Genomic DNA, 12917 nt, shown 5'->3' with positions numbered 1-12917 from the left:
GGGGGGGGGGGGCGGTAGCATGTATCACACACAAGAAATGTGATAGGAAACAGCTTTAGCTATGAGGCAGTCAAAATAGTGGTCGCACCTTCGTCAATCACTGTGGGTGATTTATTTTACAAGTGGCAACTAGTCATATCTGACTACGGTAGTTTTAAATGTATTTCTCCCCACAAAACTTTGATAGCCTATGTTTCCTAAATAAACGTTTTGAATCCATTTATTTCTCTATAGTCCATTCTTTATAGCCTCTATAGTCGTAGTCGATCTTATTTATTCCAGTGTTGTCATTAAGAGGCCGATTTCGCAGCAAGAATATTTAATTGGTCGGCACGTCGTTCTCGGTAAAGGACGCTTTCGTTATTGAAACAGACAACATGCATGCATGCTCCTACTGTAGCCTATCTATCTGCATTTGCAGAAACTCATGAACCCATATCTTCTGGACATTGCCTTGATGAAAAAACAACGTAGCGTTAGCTAAAAGTAATAAGTGCGACAACTTGAATCTCCCAGCAGCGCAGCAGCGTCCCTCCTGATGCACTGGACCTGGCTGCCTGCAACTGCAGTCAAGCCAGCCCTCACCTCGGAAAGCACGGTCATTCTAGCCCCCACTTAACAATTCAAGCCGTTTTTGCAACACTTGAGGAAACCGTGAGTTTGCTCGTTGATATAAGCAATTGCCCGAACGATTAATTAATTAATAAACTAGCGAACGTGAAGTGAGTCACGAAGAGCCACACCCGCCCACTACGGACATATGCGGATCATATCGTTCCACTGTTTAACATGACCAGCGCTTGCGTGGAAGCGGATCTTATACCGGTGGTCGAGGTAGATAAGATACGGAGTCGCGGGAGTGCGCGTAGGCCGGCTAATTGTTGTTTAACATGCAGGCCAACCGGCTAGGTGCAGGTTATAATACGGATTCCACTGCATGTTAAGAAGTGGCTTAGGTGTCTCCAGGACCACATTTACCATGATCACACACACACACACAGCTGCTTCGGGGCTTTCTCATTTAGACTAGGGGTGGGGGAAAAAATCGATTCACCTAAGTATCGCGATTTTTAATGTCACGATTTTTTTAATCGATCTTTTATTCCAGAATCGATAATCGCAAAAAAAAAAAAAAAAAATCTAGATTTTTTTTTTTTTTTGGTGCTTGCAGTCAGGCCACTCACTGAACAGCAGGCCAGGAGCCGCCTACTGGTTTACTAGTGGTTTTATTACTTTATTAGTTAGTCTGAAGTAATAATTACACTTCAGGGTTAATGTGGGTGCATCTCATTGTAAAATTGGACTTCAAACGGCCCAAATCTGGCTTCAAACGGCCCAAATTTCACGCGCATCGGCCCATATCGGCCTGGCCTGCTTGGTAGCTAATGCCCGGCCTGAATTATGATCCCAGTCTGCCCCTGTTTTTAACTATATCGCCCAGCCCTACTCATGATATATAATATACAGTCTCTAGTGTATGATTCAACTTTTCCCATGTTCTAATCTAGTGTAAAAAAGCAAACAAACTGAAAAAAGAAAAGAAAAAAATAAACAAAAATCGCAATAAATCGTAATATCGAATCGCAATAATCGTAGAATCGCAATACTTAAGAATCGCAATATAAATCGAATCGGCACCCAAGAATCGTGATAGTATCGAATCGGGAGATAAGTGAATTGCCACAGCCCTAATTTAGACAATACGCTGCAGCCCCATGATGGCTATTACAGGTGTTTAAAACTGCATGCACTTGACTGTCGTGCACCCTCTTGTGGTAAAAAACGCTATAACCTGCTTTGGCAGATATTTTGATGGCTACCGGAGCCGTTTTGACATTCTCACACCGGCCCAAGCCTATGTAACAACCATTTTTGCCAAGAACTCAAAACCATATCCTGTCTTTTTCTAGGTCTCTTATGGAGAAATGGTTGGCTGTGATAATACAGATGTAAGTATCACACTGGCTTGGTTTTCTCTCATGGAGAGTGCCCTCACCTTCAGACTGACTTCCATGCGTTTCTTCAGAACCCGAGTGGTAATCTCCATTGCCATGTTTCCCTCCCCAGTGTCCAATCGAGTGGTTCCACTACGGCTGTGTGGGCCTGACAGAAGCCCCCAAAGGGAAGTGGTACTGCCCTCAGTGCACGGCCGCCATGAAGAGGAGAGGCAGCAGGCACAAATAGAGCTCCAAACACTCCTGACACTAGTCCCTGTCCCCCATCCCACCCCAAACACTCAATCTGTGGTTCCTCTCCAACAGCAGCCATATAAACACACAGTTCACCTGTCTGTCTGTCTGTCTGCCTGCCCACTCTCTCTGAGGGTACAGGTCAGAGGTTGGCATGTAGGGTCTGATTTTAATAGCTGCTTGGAAGAGGCAGTTGTTTAGAAAAGAGGTTATACTAAAATGTGTTTTTGAAGGCCAATAGGAATATATTTGAGGCTGATATTAGCTAATACTTTGCGCAGCTGGTAGTCAACCGATTTACACTTGATCATTTTCATGCCCCAGAAATCACAAGGATTGTGTTTTCCCCAGAATGTCCTCCTTGTCAAGGCAGAAGACCCTTTGGAACAAAAACTCTCCACTGAAAACCCAGGCTTATAATAAAACCATACGCATGCATTCTTGCATGGAATCGGATGAAAATGTCACATTATAATCAACCCAGATTGAGGTCTTCCCATAGATAGCCAGTGTTACATTGTACTGATAATTATAAAAATAATAAGAATGATAAATGAATGGCATCATATCCATCAGATATCTACTGTCCATTGATAGGCGATATCTTTCCCCCCCATAAAAGGCCAGTATTGGTGCCAGGGTTCAAAATTATCACCCGGCAATTAAAACTATTCCTTATGAATAAATCAAGCCCTGAGGAAAAGCTCTGGGCCGTGAAGCAAATTGAACATGGTGGCCAAGCTCGGTATTGCAAGTCACATGATGCCCTGCAGCCCAGAAACAGAAATTCCCATCCACTAACATGGAGAAAGCAGCAGCTGTAAAATGCTGGGATTTTTTTTTCTTTCTTGAAAAAAATAACTATAACTGGGCCTGGTCTCGCATCTGATTCCATTTACAAAAAAAAATAACATTGAAAACATTGAGGGTGGCATATTACTATGAAGAATGTATAGTAATTATTAGTGGCAGGTGAATGAATTCAGCAGGTGAGCCAAAAAGTTAATTTGGGACACTGATAGTCTCGCAGGAGTGAGTCCTAAAACCCGTAATAATTGGTATCGCCTGGTTCCCTCGTGTGGAAGTCAATTTTTTTTATGGTTTTTGGTTAGATGGCTGAAATAATCTCTATGAACAGATTTGATGAAATTTGAATGTTTGGCCAGATAAATAAAGGGAAGCCAGGAGATGCCAACTTCCAGGTTGCGCCACTCTGTTGGGGCCCATAATGTGCAAACCAAGTGTACCTCTTAGGGCCACACACACACACAGAGTTCACCTGCCTGTCTCAGACAGCCCAGGTCAGAGGGCAACATGTTAGTCACGTGTGTTTTTATATAGCAGCTGCGTGGAGGAGGCAGCAGTTAAAAACACCCGTTTTTAACCATCCCTCCCTCTCCCCTGACATCCAGACATTCCTCAGCCCTTCCTATATGTCTTCCCCTTGTCACCCCTGGACGGTCCCAACCCCACAAAATAAGTACTGGTTACAAGAAGCATCCACCGGGGGAAGCGTCACAGCCCGAGGTGTTAATCGGCCCACGCCAACGGTCCCGCGTCTCGATTGGAACTCGAATACGATGAAAGGCGACTCGGACTTTAAAGAGGTGTTAATGTTAGCGGATGTGATCGGCCGGTATCCGATGTTAGTAACTGTTGTTGCGCAGTACGGCTGAGGCGTAATGGCCTCTCCTACACCCGACTCTCCTAAAAAAAGCTTTTCAGAATGTACAGTGTAAGAACAAAGTCATTGTTGACGTCGGTGCGTGTGCATGTGTGTTGGCGTGAGTGGGTGTAAGTGCTGTGTGTTGACGTCGGTGCGTGTGCATGTGTGTTGGCGTGAGTGGGTGTAAGTGCTGTGTGTCACTAGTCGTTCTGCACTGATGGTGTGTATGTTCCCAGGGATGTCCAATAAAATGATCAAGTTGTTTTGGTACCTCTTGTATCTGAACTCTTTTCTGTCTTTTTACATTTTACCCTTCCGCAAACTGACAGTTTTCATCTGCCGTTATATCATAATGATGACATAATGTGGGGGTGTATATTCGTTTTTCTTATTAACAACAATAGTAATACAGTGACATAGACAAAATACAATGCCAGGGGTTATAAAACTTGACAATTTCAAAACGGAAATGGTGATCACAGTTATTTATCAATAAATTTTGAGCGCACTCCATCATTTTTAAAGGTACAAAAAGAGGATTTTGTTTTTTAACACCTTACGGATATAAACCTTATGGATATAAAATTTGGCCAGTAATATGAGATTACACAGGAAATAAATCATTTTGTAATTCTCTCTTATGATTTGAAAAACTAAATACATCCTTCAAGCAAAGTACAAAGACATAATAGATTCAAAAATGAGATGACAAGTCCAAAACAAATGGAAGACAAAGTGCATGTTACAAAAAGTACAGGAGTGCCAGGTGTATATGCAAATTAGATGGCCAATATGACACAATGTTAAGATGTGTGGATGAAAGGTGTAGTACATTTGGTTTGCATATTGTAAAAATGTTCTATATTATAGATTTGGCACAACTGTAGCATCGGAGTTATTTTGTAAATACCAAGACTGGGGGTTGCAGTATGACACCATTAAAGGGGGGGGGGGGGGGGGTTCTTGTTTGTTCACTCATACTGTAGCTAGATACGTCCTCTGTTGATCTCTTACTCTGGAAATTATCAAGCATTAAATGATCAAAACATAGAATCAAAGTTAATATGAACATCTGGTCAAATAAACAGTGACAATGTACGTTCCTTGTGGGTATAAAGGAATACTGTCAACTTTATTTTTCACAATTGCATTTACTGTAGATGTGATGATAAAGGCTTCCACAGTCTGGAACTTTTTGGTTGGTTTAGGTACCTTGAAAGTGCTTGAATTTTACTCTTAACAAGGCTAGGTCGAAACCTAGCATAGGGCCAGCGCGGAAAAGCGTTGACGAGCCTGTTTGCTGTAGCTGGTAGTGGCAAAAGTATGAAGGATACTTGTCAAACATATTTCATTGCAGGATGATGTGTGTTGGTGTAGGCTACACTTTAAAATCAAATAGCCTATGTATTTGGTTGATATTTTTTACCCCCAAAATAAATAGGCCAGGTTTAGGTTTTTGTGTCTTTTAATCAATCACCTAAATATCATATATTCTCTTAATTGTATATTATGATCTAATTTGATATCTTATGTATGCGGGCGAACCCTGTATCATTTTCTGTCCCCCGTCTCTGAGGACAGTTTCTGTACCAAGACTCCCATTCAAAGTGCTGTTTTTGTTCCTCAAGCTATGATTTATTTATTTATTTATTATACAAAAAGCATGTAAAAAGCATTTTATTATTTTTGTATTTGAGCCATGAGATCAAACACATGCAAATTTCACATCTACTGGATTTTTTTTTTATGTTATAAGCATTCATTCTGGACTTAAGGCTTCAAATTTTGTGTTTCTACTGTGTTTAATTTTCCACCATTAGCTCATGTTTCAACCTATGGAGATGTCATCAGTGGGACAGACAGAGCCCTATAGCTCCATTTTATATACTGATGATAATGTGAATTGCAGAGATAGGGAAAGTACACACATTCTTTACTTAAGTAGAAGTATGCTACAGTTACTTGTCTAAATAAAGACTCTGGTAAAAGTAGAAGTACTGATTCAACTTGTTTAATCAAGTAAAAGAAAAAATGTACAGGCTCTGAAATGTAATCAAGTATAAAAGAAAAAGTATTTCTCCTTTCTGTGCAAAGCTAACTGAACCTCACATCATATAGCCTATTAAGATAAACAGAATTTCTGGGGAGGGGACTCGAGATGATGAACCGAGCACACATGGACACACTCCAATTAACGCTGTCCGTAGTAGGATTGGCTACAGGTGGTGTATATAATCTCTGCTCCTGGATTTGTTTGAAACACAGTCACTGAAGAACTGAATCTAAATGCAAATTTCGGTGGAGCACAAAGTCCTTCATCACTTAGGTAGGGAGTGGACTTCGTTCAGGCGATGTGTGCCCAGCACTTGGCGGATCCGGATCCGACACACGTGGGCCAGACTGCGAGGACATCTCTTGGCCCCCAGAGAGCATTGGGATCCGCCCTCTCCTCCAGATGTGCATGCTCTTTGGTCATCAAGGCCGGGTCAGCGTCGTGGTCCAGCAGCAGCTGGACGAAGGCCGTGTTGCACCTGTTATGCAGCCCCACCTCCAGCAGGAGAGACGTCTCATCACGGGTTAGAACACCAGCCGCCTGGAGCAGCAGGCGGAAGCAGTCCAGGTGGTTGTGTTGAGCACTGATGTAGAGAGGAGACCTCTTGAGGGGTGTAGATGTACCGAATAGGGGGGGGGAGGCAGGGTATGCTTTTAGGGTTGGCCCTGGCTTCCAGGAGGAAATGTTGAATTATCGTACCTGAGGGTCAAAATTATCGTACGTGAGCAGCAGCTTCTGCTTTCCGGCAGACTGGATGACTTGTGTCTTCCACCACTTCCAAAAAGACATCAAAAAGTTGACGTCTTTTTTTACATTTTTTAGCCATATTTAGAGGAATATCTAATTTTAAATTAACATTAGGATTATACTGTTGTGATGTAATTATTCAGTATTTTCTCCTTTTCTCACTCATTCAGAGCAAAGAGGGAGATAGCCTCAGCCAGGAAGGATTTATGACATCACTGATGACATCACAATTGCTCGAGTGACATCACTGATGACATCACAATTGCTTGAGTGACATCACTGATGACATCACAATTGCTCAACTGACATTACTTATGACATCACATTCAATTTTAAATTAGATGCTTTTTACTTTTAAAGTACATTTTACACCAGTATGTAGCCTACTTCCACTGAGGTAAAGGAACAACAGCAAAATAATAATACTACTAGCCTACTTGAGTCGGAAATTCCAGCACTATTGCCCCTTTTAAACATGAATGAAGTCTGGACCAATGTCGGTTAGTCCGCGGCATGTTATTTGCCGGTATACATCATAATTCCTCGAGTGCAGGGCCGCTGGAAGTCACTTTAAGCAGGGGGTGCTGGGAGGAAGGGACTCTCGGTGGGGCCTGCAAGCATAGATGTATATAAAGGCTAGATGGCTTAAGGCGGAGTCACCAGCGTCGTTGAACGGCCGCCATCTTGCCAAGGTATGCTTTCTGGTACGTTCTATGGTAGCTGTTGGAGGGTGAGTGACCTGCACAGACAAAAATACTCATAACCCGCTGAAATGTTGACGGATTTACAAACGGTTTGGTTTATTACAAGCATATTCCGTTCCCGAGATACGGAAAAAACAACAAAAAAACACTAAAAACACTATTTTTTTGATGGGCTCCAAATTACACCAAAAGCAAAATTAAACCGAAGCATCTATGCCATGAGAGGGATTCAGGCACAAAGTTTCATGCAGTTTCATCCATTTTCCTAGGAGTTATGATCATCTGATGTGATAATACTAACCCAACAACAGATGCTCATAGCTCCTAGGAAAATGGATGAAACTGCATGAAACTAGGTGCGTGAATTCATCTCATGATGATGATGCTTCGGTTTAAGTTTGGTGTAATTTGGCGCCAAAAATAATAATAAAATGTTAGCGTTTTTTTAACCCATAGATATAGCCTATATAAAGCTGTGGTACCGTGGCAAGATGGCCGCCATGCGACGACGTCGCTCTCCATTGACCGGCAGCGCGGGTAAGCCATCTAGCCTTTATATATATCTATGCCTGCAAGGGCCCCGGTAAAAAAAAGTTGTCTTTTTTTTTTTTTGCCATATTTAGAGGAATATCTCATTTTAAATTAACATTAGGGTTATTGTGATGTAATTATTCAGTATTTTCTCCTTTTCTCACTCATTCAGAGCAAAGAGGGAGATATATAGCATGATGATAATGCTCTATATCTCCCTATTTGCTCTGAATACACCAGTTAACATGACACAGAGTTAACATGATAGAAATGTTATCAGCAAACTTAATGACTAGACTAATTATTCTGATCTGAATGGCAATGATTATATCAAGAAACATTGACTCCTCTCTGCTGTATAGTGGGAGGTGCATTTTTGAGTAGGCTATTAAAATAGCATGTCAAGTTTACATTTCTTTATTGCCAAATTAAACAATTCATATTGGTTGTTGGTTGGTTCAACACAACATGTGCGCGCATGCGCGCTTCTTCTTCTTCTCTAGCCTACAAGCACGTAACTTCCTTGATTGTTATTGTTGATAATTCTATTTAAATAGGCTACATTTTCAGTATATCAATAATGCAATCATTTCCCGAAACATTCCCAAACAAGAAAGGAACATAGTGCACTGCAAAATATTTTTAATTACATTTGTAAAAAAATAAATCATCTCGCCACTAGGGGGTGCTGCAGCACCTGCATCGAGTGCTCGAGTAAACTCTCGTAACGGACAAGCCCGTCTTTTATTGTCACACGAACACCACAATGCATGCGGCCACAACACACTCATGCTGACGGTGGCCGGTGAAAAGTGTCCTCTGCATTTAACCCATCCAGGCATGTCCTTTCCTCCGAGGGGCAGGCCAGGAGCAGTGGTCGCTTTCTCGTACAGCGCCCGGGGACCAACTTCGGATGTTGTCGGCACTGGTCGGATGACGATGATCTGATCTTCTGCATGTTTTTAGTGGGGGGGTTATATACGGAGGAGCCCCCTGGGGGGGTACGGGGAGAACATGCAAACTCCACACAGAGAGAAAGGCCCTTACGACGAGATAACCCACCTGGGCAGTAGTAGGCACTGATATGGGGGGGGAACACAACCACAGCGCCCACAGTGTCCCAGGCGAGAATCGAACTCAGGACCTTCTAACTGTGAGGCGACAGCGCTACCGACTGCGCCACTGTCCCTGACATCACTGATGATGTCATAGACATTTGGACATCATCAGTGACATCATTACTGACCAAAAACATCACAAATCTCACAATGTGGGACCAAAAACACGCCACTTTGCCAATTTTATGTAGATGATTATGATTATTAAGGATTAGGCCTAGGCTTATTCATTTGAAAACGGTTTGTTTCTATTGAGAAATGATTGTGTGTGTGTGTGTGTGTGTGTGTGTGTGTGTGTGTGTGTGTGTGTGTGTGTGTGTGTGTGTGTGTGTGTGTGTGTGTGTGTGTGTGTGTGTGTGTGTGTGTGTGTGTGTCCACAAATAACTTTAGTGCCTGGCAGGGTCCTCTGTTTCACTGGTCCGGGGGAAAGCGGGGCGTGCGTGTGCCGACCCCCTACAGAGGAGGGAGTTAATGCGCAACACCAGCGGCATTCCGCAAAACTTTAAACACACACATAAACACACACACTTACAGAGATATATATATATTAGGCCTATATATATAATTCCAGGCATATATATATAGCCTATATATATATATGGAGAGAGAGAGAGAGAGAGAGAGAGAGAGAGAGAGAGAGAGAGAGAGAGAGAGAGAGAGAGAGAGAGAGAGAGAGAGAGAGAGAGAGAGAGAGAGAGAGAGAGACCATCCAGTCTGGGTGATAGGTGTGTGCGTGTGTGTGTGTGTGCGTGCGTGCGTGCGTGCGTGCGTGTGTGCGTGTGTGTGTGTGTGTGTGTGTGTGTGTGTGTAGCGCATGTCTAAGCAGCCTTTTTCTCTTTCTCTCGGAGTTTTAACGCAAACCAGATGGAGCTCCAGCCCCCTGTCTGCCTGCCTGTGTCTGTATGCCTGTCTGTCTGTCTGTCTGTCTGACTGCCTGCTTGCCTGCCTGTCTGTGTCTGTCTGCCTGCACCAGAGCTGAGCTGCTTCCTTTTGTTTTCACGCTTCGCTTCGAGCCTGACGCGCTTTTCTCAAAGTTTCCAAGTTGAACGGGAGTTCCAGGGTTAGTGTTGGAAACGGGAGTTCCAGGCAGCGTTTCCATTCCGCGCTGCTCACGGAGCATTTCTGCGTCTTGTTTTGCTTTCAACAGGAAGGGCAACAACGGCGTAGAGGTCCCGTCCCGTTATGTCGGCTATCCCCAGGTCTGGTCTGGAGTGCGTTTTCATCAGCTGACAGGCGAGGCGAGCAGAGGAAACCAGCGGAGATGCGTGTCGCACTTTGAATTCAAAGACAAGGGAAGTACGGAGAGGCTTTCTCTGCCCTTCAGGTCGCTCTGACCTGGCCCGGGGAGGAGGCAATGCGATGCGCTTCAGGCGCTTTAAAGCCAAGCGCTTCCATCATGCCGCCCGCGCCCTGGCATGCCGCCAGAGGAGAGGAGACGCGTGAAGCCAGCAGGACTCCCACACCTTTCCATGGATACAACGTGACAACTTTTCCATGACTTTTCAACGAGGCATAGCCCGATGGAATTCCTATGTAATGTGATCGAGCCAGTGACTGATCAATCAATTAGCCTAGCAGAGATTAGGCTATTAAAGCTACTGGGCAAGTAGTAGCTACCTACACACCTCTTTATATTGGATTTACGTCAACAGCTACAGGAAATCAATTTTCCCTTCTGTTACATTAGCCTGAAGATAGGCCTATCCACGGAAGATTATTTCAACAAAAGTCTATGACTTCTCAAAAACTTTTATTCCATGATTTTTCCAGCCCTGGGAAATAAGATTTTGAAAGTCCATGATTTTTCCAGGTTCTCCATAACCGTGGTGGGAACCTCATGGTATGCCTCTCAATTGCCTCAGGCCCACAGACTGGTTCGGGACTTTGGGGTGATGGTGCCGGGTCGCAGGTGCTGCCCGGCCACCGGGCCCCTGGTGCTGCTGGTGGTGGCGGTGTGTCTCTTCTTCCAGACCCTGATGGTGGCCCGCAACCGGCTCAGCTCCACCCAGCCTGCCGCCAACAACAAGCCCACCGATGAGCTGCTGCTGATGGGTAACGGCCGTCTGGTTTCCACGCTGGAAAGTCTACAGAGGGAAAGAGATGTAAGTGCGATTGTCACCTGCATGGCTACCCTCTTCCTTCCTTCACTCACATGAACCACAGGAGCGTTAACAATGTGTTTTTCCTTTGAGACGCTCATGTGACCTGCACTGACCCCAGCAATCTGAATGAGCTGAGCTATAGCCTATGGTTATTCCCCGCCTCAGAATCACATTCATGCGGTTATGACTCCTGCGGTCTTGCTTTTAACCCCATACTCCCCATTCACACTATACGCCGAAGCAACGCTCAACCTACGCTCAACCTACGCTGAACCCACAAGTTTCATTTAGGCGTCCTTGTTAACAGGCGAAGTCGTTCACACCACCCGCGCGCGTGTCACGCTGAAGCCACACCGAAGTCACGCTGAAGCCACACCGAAGTCACGCTCACGCCTTGCTCAAGCGATCGTTCAGGATTCACGCCTATTTTCCAAGTGTGACGCGTGAAGCTTGTAGCTGCCAGGCATGAAGTGAATGGGAGTTGTGGGCGGGTTCAAGGCGCACCGAGGAGCCGCTGAGAGGAAAAGAGAAGACTTTTTGTGTGAACGGTTAGGCGTCAGTTCAGTTTGTGCCAGCCTCAAGCTTCAGCTCTGCTTCCGTTCGGCGTCCTGTGTGAACAAGGGCTAATTCACTCACGTCATAAACGTTCACAAGAAAAACAATGTGGATCTTCACAATAAAAGTCTCAATAAATTCATTTACAGAACCGAAAAATAACGGAAAGTAGAGTCGGGGGCCATATCATTAACAATCTGGCCCCCGACTCTACTTTCCATTTGAGTTTGAAGGCAATTAAACACAATATCTCAGCAAGGTTTCTCTTGTATATGGAAATAAGATGCACGGACAAACTAGCTAACGGAACTAATGCCATAGCTGACCACCTTTACCCAAACCCGCCCCCCTTTGTTTGCGGACCGAGTGACGTACTTCCTCCTTCTTTGCGGGCTATTCAAGAGGTTAATTGTCCGCTGTCGCAAGTCCCTTTTATTCGCAGATATATGTCTATGTGTAAAGTTTCATATTAAAATGTGCATGATAAAAGGTCCAAATACCTTATGAAAGTGCCTTTGATAAGAGAAAGTAGCAGTGAGCCGCTTTGGCGACGGTACCACAGAAGAAGAATATACCATGAAGAAGAAAGGCCCTGTAAAACTAGCCCAGGCTACTGCAAAACTACGCTAGCAGCATAGACGTTCAGATAGGACTGGTCAGCTTTGGGTATTTTAGCTCGCAGCTTTTTCACCAGCAATAACGTCACTTCCCAGACTCTGGTAAGGAAACGGCTATAGTGAATGATTAAAACAAGATGTCTCTAGAAAGATGAGAAGTTTGACTTGTGGTTTGAGCCATGGAAACAGTGGAAACAGCACTTGATCATTTGTAGCAGGCGTTGAAACAGAATTTTGATAGAATATTGTCAAAAAAGTGGTCAAGTTTGGCGTCGGTGACGCTACATTTAAAACTAACATTTTACATAGATCTGGGTTACTCGTATATGTAATAATAACTTTTAATTCAGAGGTTTCCTGAATCTTTATGTTTCACTGGTCAATTCGGATCAAATGTAACTACCGTAATACAAGCAGGTGTTAATTCCATACATTTGACACACAAACTGCTTTGCCTTATTCCAATACGCTTCTTTCACCAAAACACGCCGCGGTGATGGACGGTAGTCACGGGACGCTAGTTTGAGCAGCATGAAAGTTCAGTAATTTCACATTGAAATAGAACTAAGTGCCGACTGGTTGATCTATTTTATGCTGACGTAACCAGGAGAGCCTAACGGTACACTAAACCTCCT

General features: G+C 44.0%; 1 protein-coding gene across 1 annotated transcript in view; it reads left to right on the top strand.

Moving 5' to 3' along the window:
* ing3 (inhibitor of growth family, member 3) overlaps positions 1 to 4125 on the top strand; it is a 48383-nt gene extending 44258 nt beyond the window's left edge. The window contains exons 11-12 of the mRNA XM_083658920.1: positions 1911 to 1949; positions 2068 to 4125. Coding sequence (XP_083515046.1) covers positions 1911 to 1949; positions 2068 to 2184 — 156 coding nt within the window. The 3' untranslated portion in view covers positions 2185 to 4125. The remainder of the gene's footprint in view (positions 1 to 1910; positions 1950 to 2067) is intronic.
* The last annotated feature ends 8792 nt before the right edge of the window (positions 4126 to 12917 follow it).

Source organism: Poromitra crassiceps (assembly GCF_964638095.1).
Source record: "Poromitra crassiceps genome assembly, chromosome: 2".
NCBI classification, from domain to species: domain Eukaryota; kingdom Metazoa; phylum Chordata; class Actinopteri; order Beryciformes; family Melamphaidae; genus Poromitra; species Poromitra crassiceps.
The sequence above is the reverse complement of the archived record's forward strand: the minus strand, read 5'-3'. Positions and strand labels throughout refer to the sequence as shown.